Genomic DNA, 23,477 nt, shown 5'->3' with positions numbered 1-23,477 from the left:
AAAAAAAAAAAAAGGAGAATTATACTAAGAGGGAAAAACAATATAAGGTTATATAGTATTTGACATCTTAAGGGGTGTAAGAAATTCCATTTCATATAAAAAAATAAAAAATCAATCAAACGAGTGAGCAGTTAAATTTGCCTTTTGCAGATGGTGAAATATCCCCAACGATTTTCCACGAAAAAAATCCCCAACGATTCACATAGGAATAAGACCAGTGAAAAGTATAAGACATTTTTGCACCAAAAGGTTAGAACAAAGAACCATGGAAGGTAGAAGGGAATGTGGTAATAAAAGGGTGTTCTATAATTGAATTTGTTTTTCAAAATCAGTCACTGGCTAACCCAGAGCGTAAATAAATCTTTCAAATGATTGAAATTGCCACATTCCTCTCCAACGTAACAAAACTAGGTAAAATGTTGTGGATAGACTCTTTTATGTCAAAGTAATTTGTATCCCAAATGGATGATCACTTTGCACTACCTTACACCAAAAAAGGGTCCCTCAATAATCTCACTTTCACAGTAGAATGGAATTTTTTTTTTAATTTATTATTATTATTATTATTTATATATATAGTTTCTATCTATTAACTCGTGGCAATAGTCAATGCAAATTTTGTTTTTGGTAAATTTGTTTTTGACAAAAGGTTTTAGCCAGGAAGTTAACTGACATGATTGTAACTTCAACCATTGGCTTGAGAGAAAGGGGGATATGATATTATATTTCTATCCTTTACCTCCATCTAACAGGTTAAAGGCACATCCATGCATAAAATACAGATCATTTGTTTTCTGTTTTTTTATTTATTTTTTACTTAAAAAAAAAAAAAGAAAAGACTAAAAAACAAGAGATGAGACCAACTCATTCAATTTTTGCCATGTGGAATGTGACATGGCAGTTACCAACCATATGGATAGGAAGGGTTCATCCTGTTTTTTATTTCCTCCTTTTGGGAGGTTCATCTTGTATTAGCCACACGTAAAACTTGGTGGTGGTCGTCAAACTCAATTATATATTTTCTCATCATTTAATATTTTCAACTTCTAATGGATTGTTCCTTTGTGTAATCAACTTCTAATGGATTGTTCATTTGTATTTTCAATACGTTATATTTTTTAATCTTATTTTTGATTTTTTTTTTCTTAGTTTTCTCTAGGTATGTAAATTTGGACCAAATACGGATCAGGTGTGCTTGGATTCAGATCTTTCTTGATCGGATTTGAATACCCCTAAATGGATACAGATGCAGATCGAATTTGGATTTTCAACCATCCGTTGACTTTTTGATTTGTATAATCCGGATCTTCCTCCCCCAGTGAATACAATTTGTTCCTAATTCATCTTTCTAAGTTGTCTTAGCTCTTTTCCTCATTCTTTATAACTTGTCTAAATTTCAAGAACCCTCAAAATCATTAATTGATTATTTAATCAGATTGAATAATTATTTTTCAAATAATTTGGATTTTAATCCAAATACCTTTTGACAGGATATGGATACCCCAAAACGGATATGAATACAGATTTAAATTCGAATTTCGACTATCCATTTACATCCCTAATTTTCTCCACGGCTCTTGTTAGTAATGAAATCTCTTGTTTTTTTGGTAAAGTTAATAATGACATCTCTCTCTTTTTTTTTTTAAATCAGTAATGACATCACTCACGCCAATTAAATGAGCACACTAGGGAATATGTTTTAGGATTCTTATAAGATGCCCACATGATTATGAAAGAGAAAATAATGTGAGAGCAATGTTTATCATTTTCCCATCATTTAAAATGGACTAAATTTATAGGTAATCAGAAAACTGTGTGATTTACTTGTATCAAGGCTTTAAGAATCAGATCAAATCAACCCAGTCCCGGATCCGAGTCGGGTTTTTATACCAAATTTGTCAGGCAAAGTCGACCATCATGACGCCAAAGATTGATTAAAAAAGTCAAAAAAAAAAAATCATCCCAACTTGGTCAAACGAAAGGAATCATGGTCTCATGACCTCATTGGCTAATGGAAAAAAATTATATAAAAAGGTACAAGATTACAAGGCCCGCCGTTGGACCCGGAAGTGTTGGATCAGAAACAAAATTAAAATAGAGCCAAGGAGGCTCATCCACTCACTCTTCCCACTCTGAATCATATCTTTTTTTCTGTATTCAAATCTTCCAACAAAAAGACAAATCAACATCACAAGGGACTCTAATTTCTACACTCCAAATGGCAGAACTGTTTGTCGTGGGGTTCATTAATTTTACTTAATTACGTCTCTTCCTCTGTCTCTCACTGTGATGGCCGCATCTTCGCCGAGCATAATTTGGCCAATCCACTTGCCATGAGATTGAATGGTTCAGAATACTCTTACCCTTCTTCTCATTTGCTTCTCCTACTACAAGAGTAGAGAGGAGAAGGGCTGAAGCTAGGAGAGAAGGAAAATGGATAGAGAAGAGCAAAGATCGAGTCTGATTTCACCTCTTATTCACTTTTCTGAAGAGAATGGTTTTGAATTGAATAGTGTTGATAAGGGTCTATTTAGTAGATCAAACATCATTGCAGAAGTGAAGAAGCAGTTGTGGTTAGCTGGACCATTGATATCTGTTAGTCTCTTGCAGTATTGTTTACAGGTTATATCTGTTATGTTTGTGGGTCATCTTGGAGAGTTAGCTCTCTCTGGTGCTTCAATGGCTACTTCCTTTGCAACTGTGACTGGATTTAGTTTACTGGTATGTGGGTTCTTCCTAGTTTTCTCTGTAATAGTTTCTATACACTTTCACTTTTTGAAACTATCAGAACTCTGTGTTCCTCTGCTATGTTTCATCCTAGAGAAATGGGGAATAAGTTTTTTTTTTTTTCGAGCCAACGAGTCTTTCCACCAATCTGTTCTTGTTACAAGGCTTGTGCTCAGTTCTTTTAAACTGGAATTTGCTGCAAAGTACTTCTGAAGATCTTTTTCTTTTTACTGTGTTTTTTAGCGTTGTCTGTTCTTCACATAGGTGGATAATTGAAGTTGGAAAGGCCCTTGAAGTACTAGAGTTGGTGACTAAATAAACTGGTAAATTTGAGAGAGAGAGAGAGAGAGAGTAACATGGACATCTCTGCTATCTACTGCAAAGAGACACCTCAACAGTTTATTTTCATATCCATTTAGAAATACTATATAAAAATATGCCATGCCAACTCCCCTGCCCATTCCTAGATATATTTCCTTCTCAAACAAGAACATCTTACTTGCAGTTCTCTGTGTTCATAATTCTATTTGACTAAAATAATAGGGAATTCAGTTTCTTTGAATTTGTGTGTTTTTTCTTAATTGAGATATTTAATAGAGATTCAAAATCTGATCCTTTAAAAATGATTATGATAAGTCTTCTTTTTTCTATTTTGCGTTGAATAGATGGGAATGGGAAGTGCATTGGATACATTCTGTGGTCAGTCCTATGGAGCAAAACAGTATCATATGCTCGGCATACATATGCAGAGGGCCATGTTTGTGCTAGTACTTGTTAGCATTCCCCTTGCTTTTATCTGGGCAAACACAAAGCCTATCCTTTTGGCTGTTGGACAAGATCCAGATATAGCAGCAGAAGCAGGAGTTTATGCTCGATTCATGATCCCAAGCCTTTTCGCATATGGTCTTCTCCAATGTCATGTCAGATTCTTACAAACACAAAACATTGTCTTTCCAATGATGATAAGCTCAGGAGTTGTAGTTCTCCTACATTTCTTTTTCTGTTGGATTTTGGTGTTCAAATCTGGAATGGGTAACATAGGAGCTGCTTTGGCCAATTCCATCTCTTATTGGATGAATGTACTATTGTTGGCACTCTATGTCAAGTTCTCTCCTGCCTGCAAGGACACTTGGACCGGTTTCTCGAAGGAAGCATTACATGGTGTCCTCAAATTTTTAAGGCTTGCAGTTCCCTCAGCTGTCATGGTTTGGTAAAGCAAAATCCTATTCTGATGTATCACAACTCATGTATCAATACTGATTTTCCTTAACCTGATTATATCATCATTTGCAACAGCTTGGAAATGTGGTCATTTGAGCTGATGGTTCTCCTATCTGGTCTTCTTCCGAATCCAAAGCTAGAAACATCAGTTCTGTCAATCAGGTCAGAACCAAGTTCATGCAAACCTTTTCCTTGGAAATTTTCTTTTTATCTGTTTGAAAAAATTAACCCTGCAAAAGCTACTTGGTTGCCCATAATATGGTTGATATTGTTGTGATTGTGAGGGTTTTTTTTTAACTGTTTCTATCTACTTGTGTTCTTGATATAAGCAAATGCAGCCATCATCAGTTCATATTTGATGCTAATATTTAGTTGTTTGGTTCTAATGGCCATTCATATCCCCAGCCTCAACACAGCCGGATTGGTTTGGATGATCCCTTTTGGACTTAGTGGATCCATAAGGTGAGTTTGAACTAAACAAGTGTCCTTTCTTAATTCGATGAATATTTTTACGACAATTTATCTTTTCCTTCTCAGTACACGGGTTTCCAATGAATTGGGTGCTGGGCATCCTCAAGCTGCACGTTTAGCAGTACTGGTTGTGTTAGTCTTGGCCATTACTGAGGGCATTCTAGTTGGCACAACCTTGATCTTATTGCGTAGAGTTTGGGGTTTTGCTTATAGTAATGAAAAGGAAGTAGCAAAATATGTGGCAAATATGATGCCAGTGCTTGCTCTGTCCAACTTCTTGGATGGAATCCAATGTGTGCTTTCAGGTCTGTTAATTTCTATTACATTACTCTTATCATCATTAATATCTTCATGAGCAAATATCAGTTTATATAGTTAAAAGTAATCTGTGAGTATTTCCTTCATTAACACAGGCACAGCAAGGGGATGTGGTTGGCAGAAGACTGGTGCTTTCATTAATTTAGGAGCTTATTACCTTGTGGGCATTCCTTCTGCTATTTTATTAGCTTTTGTCCTCCATATTGGGGGAATGGTGAGAAGTTATACTCTTCTTTCCCATTTAACTAGCTTAAGTCCTTGTGTTAATACTGTTGGGATAAATATGATTGGTTCTCATATTTTGTTGTCTACTGAAAATATGGCTAACAGGGACTCTGGTTGGGTATTATATGTGCTCTGTGTGTGCAAGTGTTAGCTCTTTTAATCATTACATTCCGGTCTAATTGGGAGGGGGAAGTAAGAAATTCTTTCTTCTTCAGTTCATTCCCAGCTTATATTCAAACCTTGCTTATCTAACTGCCTTTTCCCTCTGCTTATTTTCAGGCAAAGAAGGCTAAAGACAGAGTTTCTGACTCCATGATCCCCAATGATATGGTTTCAAGAAGCTGAATTACTGAAACTTTATATCTAAGAACATTCATAAAAAATCTAAGGCAGGCAATTCACAATTAGTTCCACACTACATAGGGTGGTCCTCTAAAAGGAATACCAGCTCAAGGTGGAAGTAAAGCTCGAAACCCACATTCATCATTTTGTTGGGAGCATTACTAGATCAAAGATTTAGCTCTGAATTGTTGGTCAATAAGGAAGTTCCTAACAATCACTACAGAGTGAACGAAGTACAAGGTGGGTAAGTTTTTACAGACTTATGTATTCAATGTGAAGAACAGAACACTTGCAGAACAGAACTTGTGGAATTCAATTGAAATTAGGATCTCAGACAAAAAACTAGAGTCTTCATCTAAGTGTAGACTTTTAGATGCATCACGTGGGCTTTGTTTTGCTTTCCCTTGATGATTGCTCCTTTCAGCTTAGTACAAATACATTGGGGGAAAATATTTTCAGGTTTACAAGCCCGCAACAGCTCATCACAGTAAACTACAGCTTCCAAAAAGGAAAATTTTCCTTTTTCTAGTAACTCAAAATATGAAATCACACAAAACGGAAGCCTAAATATCAACTAGAAAACTCACATACACAGAAGAACCTGTGCTCCAATGCCTGCTGAACAGAAATTCTTGCTTTTGGGTCAAACATCTCAGATAATGGGTCTAAATAATCATCACTTGCTATTGGAAACAACGAATGAGGTAGGAAGAAAAACTGTGGAGAATATTGTTTTAGTTGCCTTTTCCTTATTCCACTAGGTGGGTCACATGGTTTTCTTTGCTCGATCATCCCACAACAGCCTAAATTCATTCACAAAATCTAACCCACAATAACACAACTTTTCCAAAAGAATAAAAGGAAACGAAAAGAGAGTTCCAATCAACCCGACCACAAAAATGCCTTGGCCCTCTGCCGAGTGATAATCCTATTTGAGTTGGCCAGCAATCACATTCATGAAAAAATGTCAATTAAAGAGTTGACAGGTTTTCTATCCAAAAAAACGATAGGTAATTAAAGAGACACACAATGCTCCCTTTGAGTATCCTATCCCCTCAAAACTCAAACCCATGAGCAGATAGAACATGTAAGTACAGAGTCTGCCTTGAGAAGCCGTTTATATTGAGGAAGGAATGACTAGGTACAATTTACTGTTGCCCACTAGAGCCCTTTTGTTGAATGAAAGTGAGGAAATCGATGGTCATTGCCTTAAGAGGATCAGTAACCTTGATAAGAATGATGGAGAATTAGATTAGAATCTATAAATAGAAGTAGAAAGAGGTTAGTGAACCATATGAAAAATACGTATTATAAAATTCTAGAAGCCACATAACTAGGTGGTTCACGCATCTACGAACCAATTGGGTTGTTTTGTCTCATGAATAACTGCTCGCAACATGTTGATAGCCCGATGAGCAAGTTGGAAAGCCACTTGAGTAGACAGTCTACGATCGTGGAATATCTGAGCCCAATTGAATTCAGATAGAAGATCAAAAATCTCAGTAAGAAGAAGAAGGCATGCACTATCATTATATAACAGAAGAACAATGGCGGCATATGCATCATCAGTTCTGTAAGATCAAATATCAAGAAACACGAATTATAAAGAGACAATAGATCCATACGACACAGAGATTTAACGAGGTTCACACAGCAAGTAGGTGTGCTACGTCCTCGGGGAAAGAAGAAGATGATTCACTATGCAGAAGAGAAATTACACCCTAGCAGTGGCGAGGAAAAACTCACCCTGAAACCTTAGATGTGTGAAAAACCCTGGAATACAATGACTTTCTCAACAAGCAATAGTACATATATACTCCAAATCATGGGTCGACCCATCGGGTCACAGTCGATCCGGTCGAACCATACCGTGGGGGCGTAGCCCTTGCACCCCCATAGGAGATCAGTGATGGGCTCAGGGCTTGGGCCTATCCCTATCGGCCCAACCCCTCTGCTTCCATCACAGATCTCAGAAAATTTTCAGGTCGCCACCAAAATATGTCGGATCGGGTCAATCTTTAAAACGGGTCAAGAATTCGAGACAAATTTAACAAGTTCATCACTCAAATATTAAAATAATAATAATAATAATAAAATAAGATAAAATAAAAAATTGATAACAACAACAAACCATATCATTGGGAAATCTCATAGAACAGGTTCAGAAGATATTATAATGGGAGAAAAAAAGAAATCGAAAGTAGCAGCACTGCAACTAGGTATAAGAGGTTACCTCAGGGCTCAGACGATGAGACAGATGCTCTGTTTGTGTTTCAGTAGAGAATCGAGAGATCAAAAGACTAACAAACTCAAACGAGGCAGTAGACTGCAGCAGAACAGCTTAGTGGTGCTGGATTGCAGTTAGCTGCAGATGGGGCAGCAGAGTCTCCATTGTTCTTCTCCCAGTCTCATCCCTCGAGCCTCGAGTAGTAGGTTCGAGTACTCTTGAAGACGAAGAGAGTTGTTACAAGTGTTAAAACTGGATAAAAACGAAAACCCTATTCCCCTTCAGAGAAGGCCAAATGACTGTATCCTTTTGTGGGAGAGGAGACGAGAGAGAGCTTTTGCCAGCGTAGACGACACTCCACTGCTCCAGAACAGAGAGCTCTTTTAATGTTTTATCTTTTAATCAGAAAAATGTCTGTGAACCTACAACGAACTGTACTTTCAGAGACATTTAAATTTTAATTTTGGGTTGAAATCGTCTGTAATTCAAATCTCGTACGATTTCGTGTAATACCACCTTCAGGTGATGACACCTGTATTGATAACAATACAATGGTTCAGATCTGATATAACTAATAAAACATTAACTCAGTGAAGAGGCATTTAAATCAGATCTGGACCATTGCATTGATATCAATACATGTGTCATCACCTGAATGTGGTATTGCATGGAATTGTACAAGATCGGAATTACAGATGATTTTTTTTCTTAAATTTTATATTTATTTTATTTTAGAAAGAGAAAAAATAAATAAAATAGTATATAAGCCTTATGGTACATTGGAGACTCAAAAGAACCTTTGTCTTATAGGCTCAGTGAACCCTTGTCCATGTCATTTTAATGGCTACATGGCCACCCTCTTGTAGTTCTATCCACGAGGCAATGAATAGGAAAACTCTCTGATAGTAGATACCAATATCCATACATCCATATAACCAATTTTACAACACATTCTCTCTTTGTGTATCATTTCATTATATTTTTTATTGATTTATTTATTTATTTATGTTTAGATGGTTACACTATTGAAGGAGAAGGTAACATAAGGGTTGAAATCGTCTGTAATTCCGATCTCATACAATTCTGTGCAATACCACCTTCAGGCGGTGATACGTGTATTGATACCAATACAATGGTCCAGATCTGGTACAACTAATAAAACATCAAATCAGTGAAAATGCATTTAAATCAGATCTGGACCATTGCATTAGTATCAATACATGTGTCACCCCCTGAAGGTGGTATTTCACGAAATTGTACGAGATCAGAATTGCAGACGATTTTTTTCCGTAACATAGTGTGGACTTAGGAGCATCACGAGCTCAACATTAAACATTTTTTGTTTAATTTATTCCTTATATTTTGCCATTAAGAAATATATATGATATTTACCCAAAAAAAAATTATATTTGATAATATTTCTATTCATTCTCAAGCATGGTTTTTATTTCAAGGAGTTTTCAATAGACCTTTATTCAACATCTTTTTAGGGTTTCTCTAGGTTTCCTACACTTCATTTAACCTAGGGGCATTTTTGTCATTTTAACAGTATTTGTTTCTGCCATGGAAAATGATAAAAGACCATTTTAATATGGAAAATGGACTCAGAAAAGCTGTCCTTGCAATTCGCAGATCATTTATCCCATTCCCTCACTCTTGTAGCCAACTTTTTAACCGGCTAAATGGCCAGGTGGCCCTGGTTGGACCAAGCCCATCTACACAAAAGGAAATATATCTTTGGCCTGGGCTACAGCCAAAATGGGGTCTGACCGACGGATGGGGCTACCACGGAGATTGCACATACAAAAAACTTAACCATGTATTATGTCCACAATAATTTAGAAAAGAAAATGAAAACCCAAAGTAGGTTTGTGTTGGTTCAGTTCGATTTCCGTCGAGCTGAATCTTTTTCAGGGTGAGAATGGGTAAATCCAAAATCAAACCAATACGGTTTCAGCTTCAATCTGTTTCAATTTTGGTTAGGAAAGGTTTTGGTTTATTCCGGTTTTCTCTTATTGGTTTGTTATTGGTTTTATATCGGGTTTGGTTTACTTTGTGTTACCTGATTGTGTGGTTGGCGCAGTTTCCACGCAGCCTACTGTAAGTTGCTGTCAGATTAAGAATATTAATGCGATAAAAAAAAAAAAAAAAATGCTACACGAAAGAAAAACTCCATGTGAAAACATGAAAAAGATAAAATATTAAAGAAGATATGAACACTTCACAATAAAAATATCATCGTGGTAGATTCAAAACTGGTGTAACTACTCATTCATAAAGTCAGAAGTTTATATAAAATTTACAAAAAATGAATGACAAATTTCCCCTTGACTGCATGATGAACCTCATCACACGATCCAAGGGTCTAAAATCACCCCTCCCCCTCCCCCCTCCCCACTCCCCCTCCCCCTCCCCCTCAAGTGGCTCTTGATGTCTATCTGGCAGTGAATGAGATTCCATGTTCCACCAAAAAAAAAAAAAAAAAAGATACAAATTCCCATAGGTGCAAGGAAACTCAGCCCAAAAAAATTCTATATTAACAGGTTTTAAGGACTCCAAAACCCAAGCTTTATTTTAATTTCATAGCAAAAACATTTATAGAACAAACAATGTTAATGGTTGGGTATAAGTTCTCTCCTCAATCCAATGCCTTCTTTACATACCCATGGCAACAGGTTGTGATAATATGGTCATAGGCATTTGTCTTAGTTTTACAATACAAATTGGCTTATCCATACAGGGTACTTTCAAACTTATGTTTTTTTAAAGTCTTAATACATAATCTCATTTTCTGTTGGATTCATTCTATTGGACACATCAACTTAATCCGGAGATCAAAAGCCATAAAATGACTTCTTTAGTTGCTTGGATTTCTAGTACTCATTGTTTTCACAACAAATGAAGATTTCATTTTGGTAAGCATTCACAATTCGTGCAACACGACATATGGTGGTCCTCTAAAAGGTATACTAACACAAGGAGGCAGTAAAGCTGGAAACACACATGCCTCGTGTTGTTGGAAGCATTAAGGTTTTGTTTGGTTTTAAGGGAAATTAAAGGGAAAGAAAGTGAAAATTTCATACTTTAAAAAGAAATGTTTATAGTCATTACTTCATATATTTCTTTTTAAAATATGAAAATTTCACTTTCCTTCTCTTTAAATTCTCATTGCAATCAAACGGAGCCTAAGAGATCAAAGCTCTAGCTCTAAATCGTTGGTCAATAACGAAGTTCCTAACGATCAATGAAGGGTGAAAAAAGTGCAAGATTTTACAGATTATGTAGTCAATTTAAAGAACAAAGAACAGAACACTTGCAGAATAGGACTTGTGGAATTCAATTGAAATTAGGAACTCAGACAAACAACATTACTTCTTCATCTAAGTTAAATTTTCAGATGCATCATGTGGGCTCTGTTTGGCATTCCCATGATGATTGTTCCTTTCAGCTATAGTACAAATACTTAGGGGGGGGGGGGGGTAATCTACAGGTTTTACAAGCCTGCAATGACTCATCACAATAAGCTACAGATTTCAAACAAGAAATTTAGGCTGCGTTTGGTATCCACATTTAATGTTAAAAACGAATATTTCAATTTCTGTGTCTAAATGCCCTTTTTTTTTTTTTTTTTGAACAAAACTGAAACAACTAAACTGCCTTTTGTCGTTCCGTCAATTTTCATTTCTAGCTTTTTTTTGTCCTTTCACTTTTGCTCAAAAGAAAACGAAACACATCATAAATGCACCAAACACTTTATTCTGTTTTTTCGTTCCTATAGAACAAAAAAACTCCAAAAACATTTTTATAGAACATTACCAAATGCAGCCTTATCATTTTCTTGCAACTCAAAATATGAAATTATGGAAAACAAAAGCCCAAATAGCTTAGCCCTTAATGGGCTAATGCACAATTCCACAGGATCGGAAGATCTAATTTTGTATGTAAATGCATTCTATCAGCACTGCCAGAATAAGAATACTAAAAAAACCAATATGGATATAGTATATTTCATCAAATGCTTTATTCCATTTTTTCATTCCCATAGAACGAAAAAACTGCAGAAACGTTTTTATAGAACATTACCAAACGTAGCCTTATCCTTTTCTTGCAACTCAAATTATGAAATTATGGAAAACAAAAGCCTAAACAGGGAACGAAAAAACTCCAGAAACGTTTTTATAGAACATTACCAAACGTAGCCTTGTCCTTTTCTTGCAACTCAAAACATGAAATTATGGAAAACAAAAGCCTAAATAGCTTAGTCCTTAATGGGCTAACGACAATTCCACAGGATCGGAAGATCTAATTTTGTATGTAAATGCATTCTATCAGCACTGCCAGAATAAGAACAGTAAAAAAATCAATATGGGTACAGTATATTTCATCAAAGCAACATTCTACTGAAGATTTGCGCACAAAACAAGATGCTTCATAAGAATAATCAAAGCATGCATTACTTCAGAATCGAACCAATGGCTTATCATGGATTATGCACAAGATTGCAGCAACCTAAAGATCCTACCTCTTTAGTATTTATTTGGATAGTACAATAATCCATGAATTTTACTCCCTTATTTCTTGAACCTGACAATGAAAGAGCTTTGATCTGGTTGGTTAGTGTCACCCAGCCTTCTCAAAGATGTGAAAGAGATGTACCACCACAGTGAATTGTATATTAAAATCTGAAGGACTAGACACTCTCAGGGGCAGGCCGGGAAGCAGAGCTGGTTTGGTGGCACAGGTAAAAATGAAAAATACCCAAATGAGAAGACACGCATGAGACAATATCAACTAGAAAACTCACCCTTTGAATGCTAACAAGATACAAGCCTGTGCTCCAATGCCTGCTGAACAAAAATTATTGCTTTTGGGTCACAATTGAATATCTAAGATAACAGATCCAAAGAATCATCACTAGCTATTAGAAACAATGAATATATTGGAGTAGAAAGAAATTGGTATTCTAAGTAATCTGGTGAATCACTAACCATCTACCCAACATTCAAATTCAACAAGGATTTCAATATCTAATAAGAAGAATATGAACAGATCAGGTGCAATTATTCAATAGCTTACCATTGACTATGGTCAACATGATGTGCTCACTTTAAATCGGAACAAAGAACAGAAAAATCATAACGAAAAACAATCAAAAAAATTGTTTTGGTTGCCTTTTTCTTATTCCACTAGGTGGGTCACATGGTTTTCTTTGCGTGATCCTCCCACAGCAGCCGAAATTCATTCACCTAATCTAACCCACAATAGCACAACATTTCCAAAAGAATATGAGGGAAAGAAAGGAGAGTTCCAATCAACGCAACCACAAAATGCCTTGGCCCTATGCCAAGTGAAATATCCTATTTGAGTTAGCCAACCACATCAATGAAAAGATGCCAATTAAAGAGTTGGACAGGTTTTCTATAAAAAAGAAAAACAGTTCCTTAAAGAGACAAACAATGCTCCTTTGAATATTCTATCCCCCCTCAAAACTCAAACCAATCAGCAGACTGAACATTTGAAAGTACAGAGCCTGCCTTGAGAAGCCATTTATATTAGAGGGGAGGAATGAATCAGAAGTATTTGCTATTGCCCACTTGTGCCTCTTGTTGAATGATAGTGAAGAGGTAGATGTTCATTGCCTTGAGAAGATTAGTAATCCTGGTAAGAATGACAGAGAATTAGATTAAAATCTATAGCTTAGAAAGAGGTTTATGAACTATATGAAAAATACGTACTATAAAATTCTAGAAGCCACATAGCTAGGTGGTTCACCCATCCATGAACCATTTGGGTGGCTTTGTTTCAAGAAAACCCATTTCAAAGGCCGAGTTGATAGCCCAACGAGCAAGCTGGAAAGCCACTTGAGTAGACAGTGTTCGATCATGAAATATTTGAGCCCAATTGAATTCAGAAAGAAGATCAATAATCTTGGTAAGAATCTTTTCCAGCCTTTGAAAACTTTTCCTTTCTCCACTATTAATAGCATCAACTAGCTCCTTTGCATTAGAAACCAAAGCAATGCGCTGGATACCTTGCCCACGAGCTAATTGAAGCCCACAAAGAATGGCTTTTGCTTCTGCTTCAATGGTATCTCCTCCTGCAAAATGTTCTGCAACTAGTTCCTTCCCTTGAATCTTTTCTGCATCATCAATTTATATTTTAAAGCGTTAGTAAGACTATATATGTACTGGACCTGCCCAAATGTTAATGATGATCAGAATCAAATAAGTAAAGCTAGGTGCAGTACCTGTATGACATATCTAAGAGAGCACAAGCTCTCCGTATAGAAACTAAAGAATGAACGTCTCCATTTCTCACAAATAAATTCAGTAAAACTTGCGGTTTGGTGATGGTAATAAAATGATCTTCCATCCCACATCTCAATAAGCACTTTATCCCCGTCATCCTGTATGTCCTTAGGAACATAAGACCCAGAATAGCTACGGGATGCATCATCCCCTAAGGTAGTCATATTCAGATTCATCGGTCCATATGAGATATTAACCCCATCATCCAGTTTCACGGTTCCATGTTCGATCCAAGGAAAATCAGACTCAGAATAGCTACCGTATGGAGTACCCACCAAGGTACTCAAATCAATGCTATGCTCTTTTACCCACGTAAACGTACGAGTCTCAGTGCAGTAGTTTTTCAACATCCATATGTCCATTTTGTGATCACCTTCATCAACACATGAAAGACATAGTAGCCCACTCAACTCCACCAATTGGAGATCTATACCTGCAAGATCAGAACACCCTCTGGGACGTGGGACAAGTCCAAATTCTTCACTCTCCAAATTGAACGCCAAGATTGTCTGTTCAATATCGGTCATAAGCTCAGGGTGATGCTTGCGGTCAATCAGCCAATGAAGAACTCCATCCACGAAAGCTGGACATTGAAGATGCTCAACATTATAGGGGGAATTTCCTATAATTTTCCAAGCCCAAGGAGAAGCATAAGAAGAAGGAGAGTCCTCTGTCATCCCCAAGGTGAAAACTGCACATTGCGTACATTGCATTGGGAGATTGGCACCATATCGATATCTCTTTTCCAAGAAAGGAGGAATCAGATGAACTATTTTATACTCATTGGTAGACTCAACATATCCAAAACCGAAACTACCATGGAATTCGACTATATCAGAGTAATTAACCACAAGTGGCGGCAATGTTATCAGTTCATGTGTACTTGGATTGCAAACATGGAGTTGATTTTTGGATATGAAACACACCAGATGGAAGCGGGTAGGGAGCATGAGGGGGCGTCTAAGGGGGAAATCCATCTTATTAAACTCGAATTTGTCTAACAACATCCCTTCCATATCCATGGAGGATTGGAGAAGAATAATCATGCTGTCTTCTACCTCTGGTGGTATACAGGATGAGTAAAAGAGGAGGTGGTTTGGACTTGGAGTGGTGAGAATGGAGGTGAATGAAATAAGAATCATTGGATATGACATGAAGCCATCTTTTACTTAGGCACTTGAACCTGAAGAGGGATTTCACAGGGAGCCATGAAAATACTTTGATCAACAAATGTTCAGGTACCACGACCACTAAAGATGAATCCTCACTGTCACTACTCATCAGCTTTTGACCGTCTCTGTTAGTCATCTTCTTGGGTTGACCAAATATTTTTTTACAAACCTAAGAATACAAAGAAGAAAGGCATGCACTATTATTATGAAGAAACAATGGCGGCTCATGCATCATCACTCGACTATTAAAAAATTAATAATAATATAATAAAAATTCATACCAACAACAAACCATATCACTGGGAAATCTCATAGAACAGGTTCAGAATATATTATAATGGGAAAAAAAGAGATAGAAAGTAGCAGCACTGCAACAACGTAGAAGAGGTTACCTTAGACGATGAGATAGATGCTCTGTTTGTGTTTCAGTAGAGAATCGAGAGATCAAAAGACTTACAAACTCAAACGAGGCAATAGACTGCAGCAGAGCATCTTAGTGGTGCTGGATTGCAGCTAGTTGCAGATAGGGCAGCAGAGTCTCCATTGTTCTCCTCCCAATCTCCCTCCCTCGAGTAGTAGGTTCGAGTAGTCTTGAAGACGAAGAGAGTTACAAGTGTTAAACCTGGAACAAAAAACGAAGACCCTATTCCCCTTCACAAAAGGCCAGATGACTGTATCCCTTTGTATGAGAGGAGAGGAGAGAGGGAGACCATGCCAGCGTGGGCGACACTCCACTGCTCCAGAACAGAGAGCTCTTCCCCTTCTCTTCTCTGTTTTATATTCCCCCATAAAGCAAACTATCACCTCTCTTCCCCCTAATTGTTATGATCTATCAATAATCATTTAATACTTATATTTGAATTGAAAAAATCCTCTTGAACGTACAACGTACTGTACGTTCAAAGACATTTGAATTTTATATTTATTCTATTTTAGAGAGAGAAAAAATAAATAAAATAATATATGTCTAGGTGTATAGTACAGTGTAAGCTCAGAAAACCTTTTCTATTTTATTTTAATGGCTACATGGCCAGTTGGCAACCCTCTCATTGTCTTACCTAGCGGTGTCAATTTTAAGCCCGCACTGGTAGGCCCGATCAAGTTGAACACGTTTATGGCCTGACCTAGACCAATCCGATTAATAAATGTGTCGGGCCTAAGCCCGACCCGTTTGTAAATAGGTAGTACACAGTGTAAGGGGTATACCCGATGGGCCTCCCGATCGGCCCGACCCTTTACAAGCTCGACTTGGACCGACATGTTTAGCCCGACCGTTTATAAAAGTATTTTAATGTTTTTGGGATAGAATAAGGTATGTATTGACATTTTTATCAATTATTGATTGTAATTAAGTGTACTATAAATAGGTAGTACATGGAAAAAAATCTTCTGCAATTCGGATCCGGTACAATTCTGTGAAATACCACCTTCAGGGGGTGACACGTGTATTGATACCAATGCAATGGTCCAGATCTGATTTAAATGACTCTTCACTGATTTAAGGTTTTATTAGTTGTACCAAATCTGGACCATTGCATTGGTATCAATACACGTGTCACCCCCTGAAGGTGGTATTTCACGGAATTGTACCAGATCGGAATTGCAGACGATTTTAACCCGTAGTACATGGTTGCTATTTTGTGTTTCTTATGCATAACTAATGTTACTGTGTTCATCATTTTATCTAAAAAACTCTCTGGTTGTTTCCATATACTTATGTCTGGTACTCCATTTGGTTTTGATAGGGAAAAGGAATCTGTAAGGGGTTGGATTCTCTTTATGGAAATAGATCTTGAGGGGAATGTGGATGGACATGAAATAGAAAATGTTAGGCCAAATGTGGGTGAAAGTATAGATGGGGAGGTACACGATGACGATGAGTTATGTGTAAGTTTTCTTGTAATGGATCTTGGTTTTACTGAAGAGGATACAAATTTTGAGCATTCTAAAGGAATGGAATTTGAATCACATGAGGAAGCTTATGCATTTTATAAAGAATATGTAGGGTCTGTTGGATTTAATACCAAGAAAAACAACCATTGCCGTTCAAGGCTTACTAGAAAATTTATTGATGCACATTTTGCATGCTCTAGACAAGGAAACAAGCAGCAATTAGCAGATGCCATTAGAAACTCTAACCAAAACATTGATATTGTAAGTATTTTCAATTACTCCTTACCCAGAAGAAAAAAGTATTTTCAATTACTGAATTTTTTTTCTTTTCCAATAAAAAAAAAATGATGGGATTGACACATTACCCGTCCCCCGATTATGGGTATTTATACATGCCTAGAAGGGGGAGAGGGGTTTTGATAGATATCGATTTATATATAGGGGCCCACTTTATTAATGAGAGAGAGAGAGAGAGAGAGAGAGAGAGAGAGAGAGAGAGAGAGAGAGAGAGAGAGGGGACGTCTATTCGAAATAGATTAAGATTAAAATGGAATAGTACGTATATATAAGGAGAGTTTACTTTCAGGTGACCATTTCTTAATACGTATGTCATGGTTTTTTATTTTATGGTTGAATCAATTTGAAAAAGACTTAAAATTAGATATTTATCAATAGGTAATATCGTGGTCATGAACTTGTGCCCGCATTTTAACCTTATTAATGCATGCGGCATGAGTGGCAAGTTATTTTATTGAGCTAAAATATGGGGAAAGAACGCTCCTTGGTTGCATGACCCTTGCAACTCCGCGGAGGCCAATGAGGGGTCAAGGGACATCAATCAGGGTAGGTTTTTCGTATATCATAGAGGCCGGGTTGTCATTTCATCCACTTTGTGCTGGGCATAGGGGCCGGGGAGTGTTCTTTTCTCCAGTAAAATATTGTGAATTTGTATCTAGTTTTCTATGTAGAAGTAGGTATAAGGAAGGGCTACTGACATTTAAGAGAACATCATTTTACCAACTCACTAATGTAGAGTGATTGCAGACCAATCAATTTTCAGATGTTTTCATAAATATATCTTTATCTTATTTTTACAAGTTCCTAAAATTCGGAGTACAAAATGGTTTACATTTAAATTTATAAGTGCCTTATCATTGTGTCATCCTCAATTGTTTGTTCATTGTCTCATATATTTTTCTAACACACATGTGAAACGAAAAGATTTTATCTTCATTAAACGAATAAATGAGTTATACTAACCCATCCGTGGGTTGCCCATATGGTTAAGGCGATTTGGGGATTGTGTGGATAAGCGCATGGTTCCAAGTTCGATTTTCCATCTGTGCATTTACAATTTAAGTGGAGAACGTGGCGGTGGATTGTTACGCTAGTCTCCCCAAGAATAAGTCAAGGTGCATGTAAGTTGGCCCGAACACCTTGATTAAAAAAAAAAAGGAGAGTTATACTAAGGGGGAAAAACAATATAAGGTTATATAGTATTTGACATCTTAAGGGGTGTAAGAAATTCCATGTCATATAAAAAAATAAAAAATCAATCAGACGAGTGAGCAGTTAAATTTTCCTTTTGCAGATGGTGAAATATCCCCAACGATTTTCCACAGAAAAAATCCCCAACGATTCACATAAGAATAAGACTAGTGAAAAGTATAAGACATTTTTGCACCAAAAGGTTAGAACAAAGAACCATGGAAGATAGAAGGGAATGTGGTAATAAAAGGGTGTTCTATAATTGAATTTGTTTTTCAAAATCAGTCACAGGCTAACCTAGAGAGTAAATAAATCTTTCAAATGATTGAAATTGCCACATTCCTCTCCAACGTAACAAAACTAGGTAAAATGTTGTGGATAAGCTCTTTTATGTCAAAGTAATTTGTATCCCAAATAGATGATCACTTTGCACTACCTTACACCAAAAAAGGGTTCCTCAATAATCTCACTTTCACAATTGAATGGAAATTTATTATTATTATTATTATTATTATTATTATTATTATTATTATTATTATTATTATTATTATTTATATATAGTTTCTATCTATTAATTCGTGGCAATAGGCAATGCAAATTTTTTTTTGGCAAATTTGTTTTTGACAAAAGGTTTTAGTCAGGAAGTGAACTGACATGATTGTAACTTCAACCATTGGCTTGAGAGAAAGGGGGATATGTTATTATATTTCTATCCTTTACCTTCATCTAACAGGTTAAAGGCACATCCATGCATAAAATACAGATCTTTTGTATTCTGTTTTTTTATTTAAAAAAAAGAAAAGAAAAGACTGAAAAAACAAGAGATGAGACTAACTCATCCAATTTTTACCATGTGGAATGTGACATGGCAGTTAGCAACCATATGGATAGGAAGGGTTCATCCTGTTTTTTATTTCCTACTTTTGGGAGGTTCATCTTGTATTAGCCACACGTAAAACTTGGTGGTGGTGGTCGTCAAACTCAATTATATATTTTCTCATCATTTAATATTTTCAACTTCTAATGGATTGTTCCTTTGCGTAATCAACTTCTAATGGATTGTTCATTTGTATTTTCAATACGTTATATTTTTTAATCTTATCTTTGATTTTTTTTTTCTTAGTTTTCTCTAGGTATGTAAATTTAGACCAAATATGGATCAGGTGCGCTTGGATTCAGATCTTTTTTGATCGGATCTGAATACCCTTAAATGGATACAGATGCGGATCGAATTCGAATTTTCAACCATCAATTTACTTTCTGATTTGTATAATCCGGACCTTCCTACCCCAATGAATACAATTTGTTTATAATCCATCTTTTTAAGTTATCTTAGCTCTTTTCCTCATTCTCTATAACTTGTCTAAATTTCAAGAACCCTCAAAATTATTAATTGATTATTTAATCAGGTTGGATAATTATTTTTCAAATAATTTGGATTTTAATCCAAATACCTTTTGACAGGATATGGATACCCCAAAACGGATATGAATACAGATTTAAATTCGGATTTTAACTATTCATTTACATCCCTGAGTTTCTCCACGGAATCTCTTGTTTTTTTGGTAAAGTTAATAATGACATCTCTCTCTTTTTTTTTTTTAAATCAGTAATGACATCACTCACGCCAATTAAATGAGCACACTAGAGAATATGTTTTAGGATTCTTATAAGATGCCCACATGATTATGAAAGAGAAAATAATGTGAGAGCAATGTTTATCATTTTCCCATCATTTAAAATGGACTAAATTTATAGGTAATCAGAAAACTGTGTGATTTACTGGTATCAAGGCTTTAAGAATCAGATCAGTCCCGGATCCGAGTCGGGTTTGTAAAGCCCGACCTGTATACCAAATTCGTCAGGCAAAGTAGACCATCATGATGCCAAAGATTGATTAAAAAAGTCAAAAACAAATCATCCCAACTTGGTCAAACAAAAGGTATCATGGTCTCATGACCTCATTGGCTATTGGAAAAAAATTATATAAAAAGGTACAAGATTACAAGGCCCGCCGTTGGACCAGGAAGTGTTGGATCAGAAACAAATTTAAAATAGAACCAAGGAGGCTCATCCACTCACTCTTCCCACTCTGAATCATATCGTTTTTTTCTATACTCAAATCTTCCAACAAAAAGACAAATCAACATCACAAGGGACTCTAATTTCTAATCAACATCCAAATGGCAAATTCGCCGAGCATAATTTGGCCAACCCACTTGCCATGAGATTGAATGGTTCAGAATACAATTACCTTTCTTCTCATTTGCTTCTCCTACTACAAGAGTAGAGAGAAGGGCTGAAGCTATGAGAGAAGGAAAATGGATAGAGTAGAGCAAAGATCGAGTCTCATTTCACCTCTTATTCACTTTTCTAAAGCGAATGGTTTTGAATTGAATAGTGTTGATAAGGGTTTATTTAGTAGATCAAACATCATTGCAGTGTTAGAACTTCCTATGGGTTTGAGATTGAAACCCTATGGAAGAAACCACACAGGAAAAACAAGAACACGAATCTAATAAAATTATGGAGGATCGATTTGTACCTTTCACCTAGTATGCTGAAGATGATTGATGTTGGTCACTCCCACTTTCTCTCTATTGGCTTGGCTATGGATCTTCTACAACCCCTTAAACCTCCTTGGTTCTCTCACTTTAGTGGTAAAGTGGGGAAGAGTGAATAATGGTTGTAGGGACCCAAAACCTAGTATTTATAATACTGTCCTGCACTCAAAACCCTAAACCACAATGTGTTGAGCCAGCATATCCCTAAGCTTGAGAGTGGACCAAACCGGTTCATGCAATTTGACTCTCACCCATTTAATCAACCCGAATAATTAATTTAGCCCATAAATCCAACAATCCCCACTTGGGCTACATTAATTATAAGGATGTCTTTTAAATTGGTGTGGCCATAGAATCTTATTACATTAACCACTCTTACTGTGATTCAGTTGAAAAACCACTCACATCGAATAACAGCAGAAGATACACCTCAATATACGGCATACAACTTTCTGTTATTACAAACATAAGTAAGTTTCTTAACACGAATCTATGTGGGATACCATCATAGAAACATTGACATATCCTCAAATTACACTGTTGTCATTCTATGTAGGTCCTTAACTGAGATATTAATCTTCACTGTGGCAAATCGCCTTTGACCTGTGGTTAATATCTAACTGTGGCCTTCCGCCTATAAACTGTGACAAATACTGTCTTAAAATGTGGCAAACATTACATTTTGAATTGTGGCAAAATATTGCCTATAAACTGAAACAATTACTGCCTATAAAAACATTTTCAAATGAAATCATAAACCAAATATTTCAAGAAATAACTGTGCATAATGTAAATGCTAAAACTTAACCATAATTCATCAAACTGTGCCCCAAAACATATGGGTTAAGGTTCAAAACATAAACAAATACTAAACAAAACCAGAACTCCCACTAATCAAGCATTTCAAATAACTGTATGTAAAGAAATCCTAACTACTTGATGTGACCAAATTTTACTTGCTCTCAATTGCTGATGATCAGTCTACCTCACCCTTTCTTAGTATCATTCTGCTTATCAACCCCAGAATTCTTCCTTTTCTCTAACCATTTCTTGAAAATAAAACAGTCCTTCTTCACATGTCCTTTCTTATGGCACCAGAAACACTCTACGTTGTTGGTATTCTCTTCATCCTGAGCCTTTTGAGATGTGTCAAGTTCTTGAGAGCTATTAGTCCTGTCATATGGCTTGACGCTTCTTCTGTTGGAAAAATTTTTGTTCCTTCTGCTTGGTCCACCAGAAGATCCCTTGTGAAAAGTTACATGTGCACTCTCAAACCTAGTTTGTTTCAATTTTTCTTCCTCTTGAGCACAAATGGAAATGAGCTCATTTAGGTTCCAATCGTCCTTCAATGCAATGTAGGTAGATTGGATAACCTTATACTGACTAGGGAGGGTATTCAGTGCAATGTGTACAATATATTCTTCATCGATCTGTATTCCAAGATCCTTAAGTTTACCAGCATCAGTAGCTACACCCAAAATGTATTCTCTAACACTCCCACATCCATCATACCTTGTATTCATTAGCCTGGTCATCAATGTGGTTTTCTCAGCTTTCTTGTTGTGTTGAAATCTACCTTTAATAGCATCCAGGAATTCTTTTGCAGTGTCTTTGATCTCTATGTTCCCACGTATAATTTCAGGAACTGCCTTTTTTAAAACCAGTATGCACTTTCTGTTTGCTTCAGTCCATTTCTTAAACTTGGTCCTTTCAGCACTTCTGCTCGAGTCTGTGAGAGGCTCAGGTTTAGGCTCCCTAAGTGCCAAGTCTAAGTCAAGAAGACCTAAATGCAATTCTAATTCTTCCACCCACTTTTGATAGTTGTTACCAGTGAGTATTGGGATGGAAGATACATAACTTGAGGGAATTGCCATCTTACTACAGCAGTAACAACAACACAATACATGCCAAATATCAAAATATAAACCATAATATAAAAGCATGTAATACCATCAATATATTTTAAATAAGAGTTACAACTAAAAATGTATCCCTATCCTTTGGGACAGGAATTAGCTGATGCTCTTATATTATTCTTTTTAACTGTGAAAACAACACTAACTTTGGAATTCAATCACCTTTGGGCAAAAGAACTCCAAATTCAATGTCCCTTTCTGAAATGTGGATGATTATCCTCAAACCTTGATGACATAACCTTTGGGAAAGTATCACCTTTACTGTTGGAGAAGATACAATCGAACTGAATGTACCACTTTGGTGGGTTTCACTCAGTTCTATCATATCTTTCCCATTGGAGATGTATATCTTTATGTTCAAAACATACAAATAAATGTCACTAGGACAACAATAACCATACAAGAGTCACAACCGCAACTACATTCCTATCCTTTGGGCTAAGAATGCACTGGTCCTCTTGTAAATTTATATTTACTGTGAAAAGAACAATAACTTTTGAAATCCCCTCACCTTTTGGCTTAGGAACCTCTAGGTTACTGTCATTTTCTTAACTTTGGTGACATCACCTTTGGGCAAATGTCACCTACATTGCTTCCCTGTGGAA

The 23,477-nt window shown here is 36.3% G+C and overlaps 2 protein-coding genes across 3 annotated transcripts; one reads left to right on the top strand and one right to left on the bottom strand.

Moving 5' to 3' along the window:
• The first annotated feature begins 2,293 nt into the window (after positions 1-2,293).
• Positions 2,294-5,947, top strand: LOC122081154 (protein DETOXIFICATION 16-like). 2 transcript variants are annotated; one of them, XM_042648144.1, is made up of 8 exons: positions 2,294-2,721; positions 3,393-3,937; positions 4,024-4,110; positions 4,354-4,410; positions 4,486-4,724; positions 4,833-4,951; positions 5,068-5,154; positions 5,242-5,947. In XM_042648144.1, exons 1-8 carry the CDS (start codon positions 2,434-2,436, stop codon positions 5,305-5,307), a joined length of 1,488 nt encoding a protein of 495 aa, XP_042504078.1. In that variant the 5' UTR covers positions 2,294-2,433; the 3' UTR covers positions 5,308-5,947. The 2 variants fall into 2 exon arrangements, with proteins under 2 accessions (XP_042504078.1, XP_042504079.1); XM_042648145.1 differs by lacking the exon at positions 5,068-5,154.
• A 6,870-nt stretch (positions 5,948-12,817) lies between these two features.
• LOC122082758 lies at positions 12,818-15,766 on the bottom strand. The gene is made up of 4 exons (XM_042650522.1): positions 15,404-15,766; positions 13,779-15,180; positions 13,267-13,670; positions 12,818-13,189 (listed from the first exon to the last, which is right to left on the bottom strand). Exons 2-3 carry the CDS (start codon positions 14,991-14,993, stop codon positions 13,647-13,649), a joined length of 1,239 nt encoding a protein of 412 aa, XP_042506456.1. The 5' UTR covers positions 14,994-15,180; positions 15,404-15,766; the 3' UTR covers positions 12,818-13,189; positions 13,267-13,646.
• Positions 15,767-23,477: the final 7,711 nt, after the last annotated feature.

This window comes from Macadamia integrifolia, chromosome 6 (genome assembly GCF_013358625.1).
Source record: "Macadamia integrifolia cultivar HAES 741 chromosome 6, SCU_Mint_v3, whole genome shotgun sequence".
Taxonomy (NCBI): Eukaryota; Viridiplantae; Streptophyta; class Magnoliopsida; order Proteales; family Proteaceae; genus Macadamia; species Macadamia integrifolia.
The sequence above is the reverse complement of the archived record's forward strand: the minus strand, read 5'-3'. Positions and strand labels throughout refer to the sequence as shown.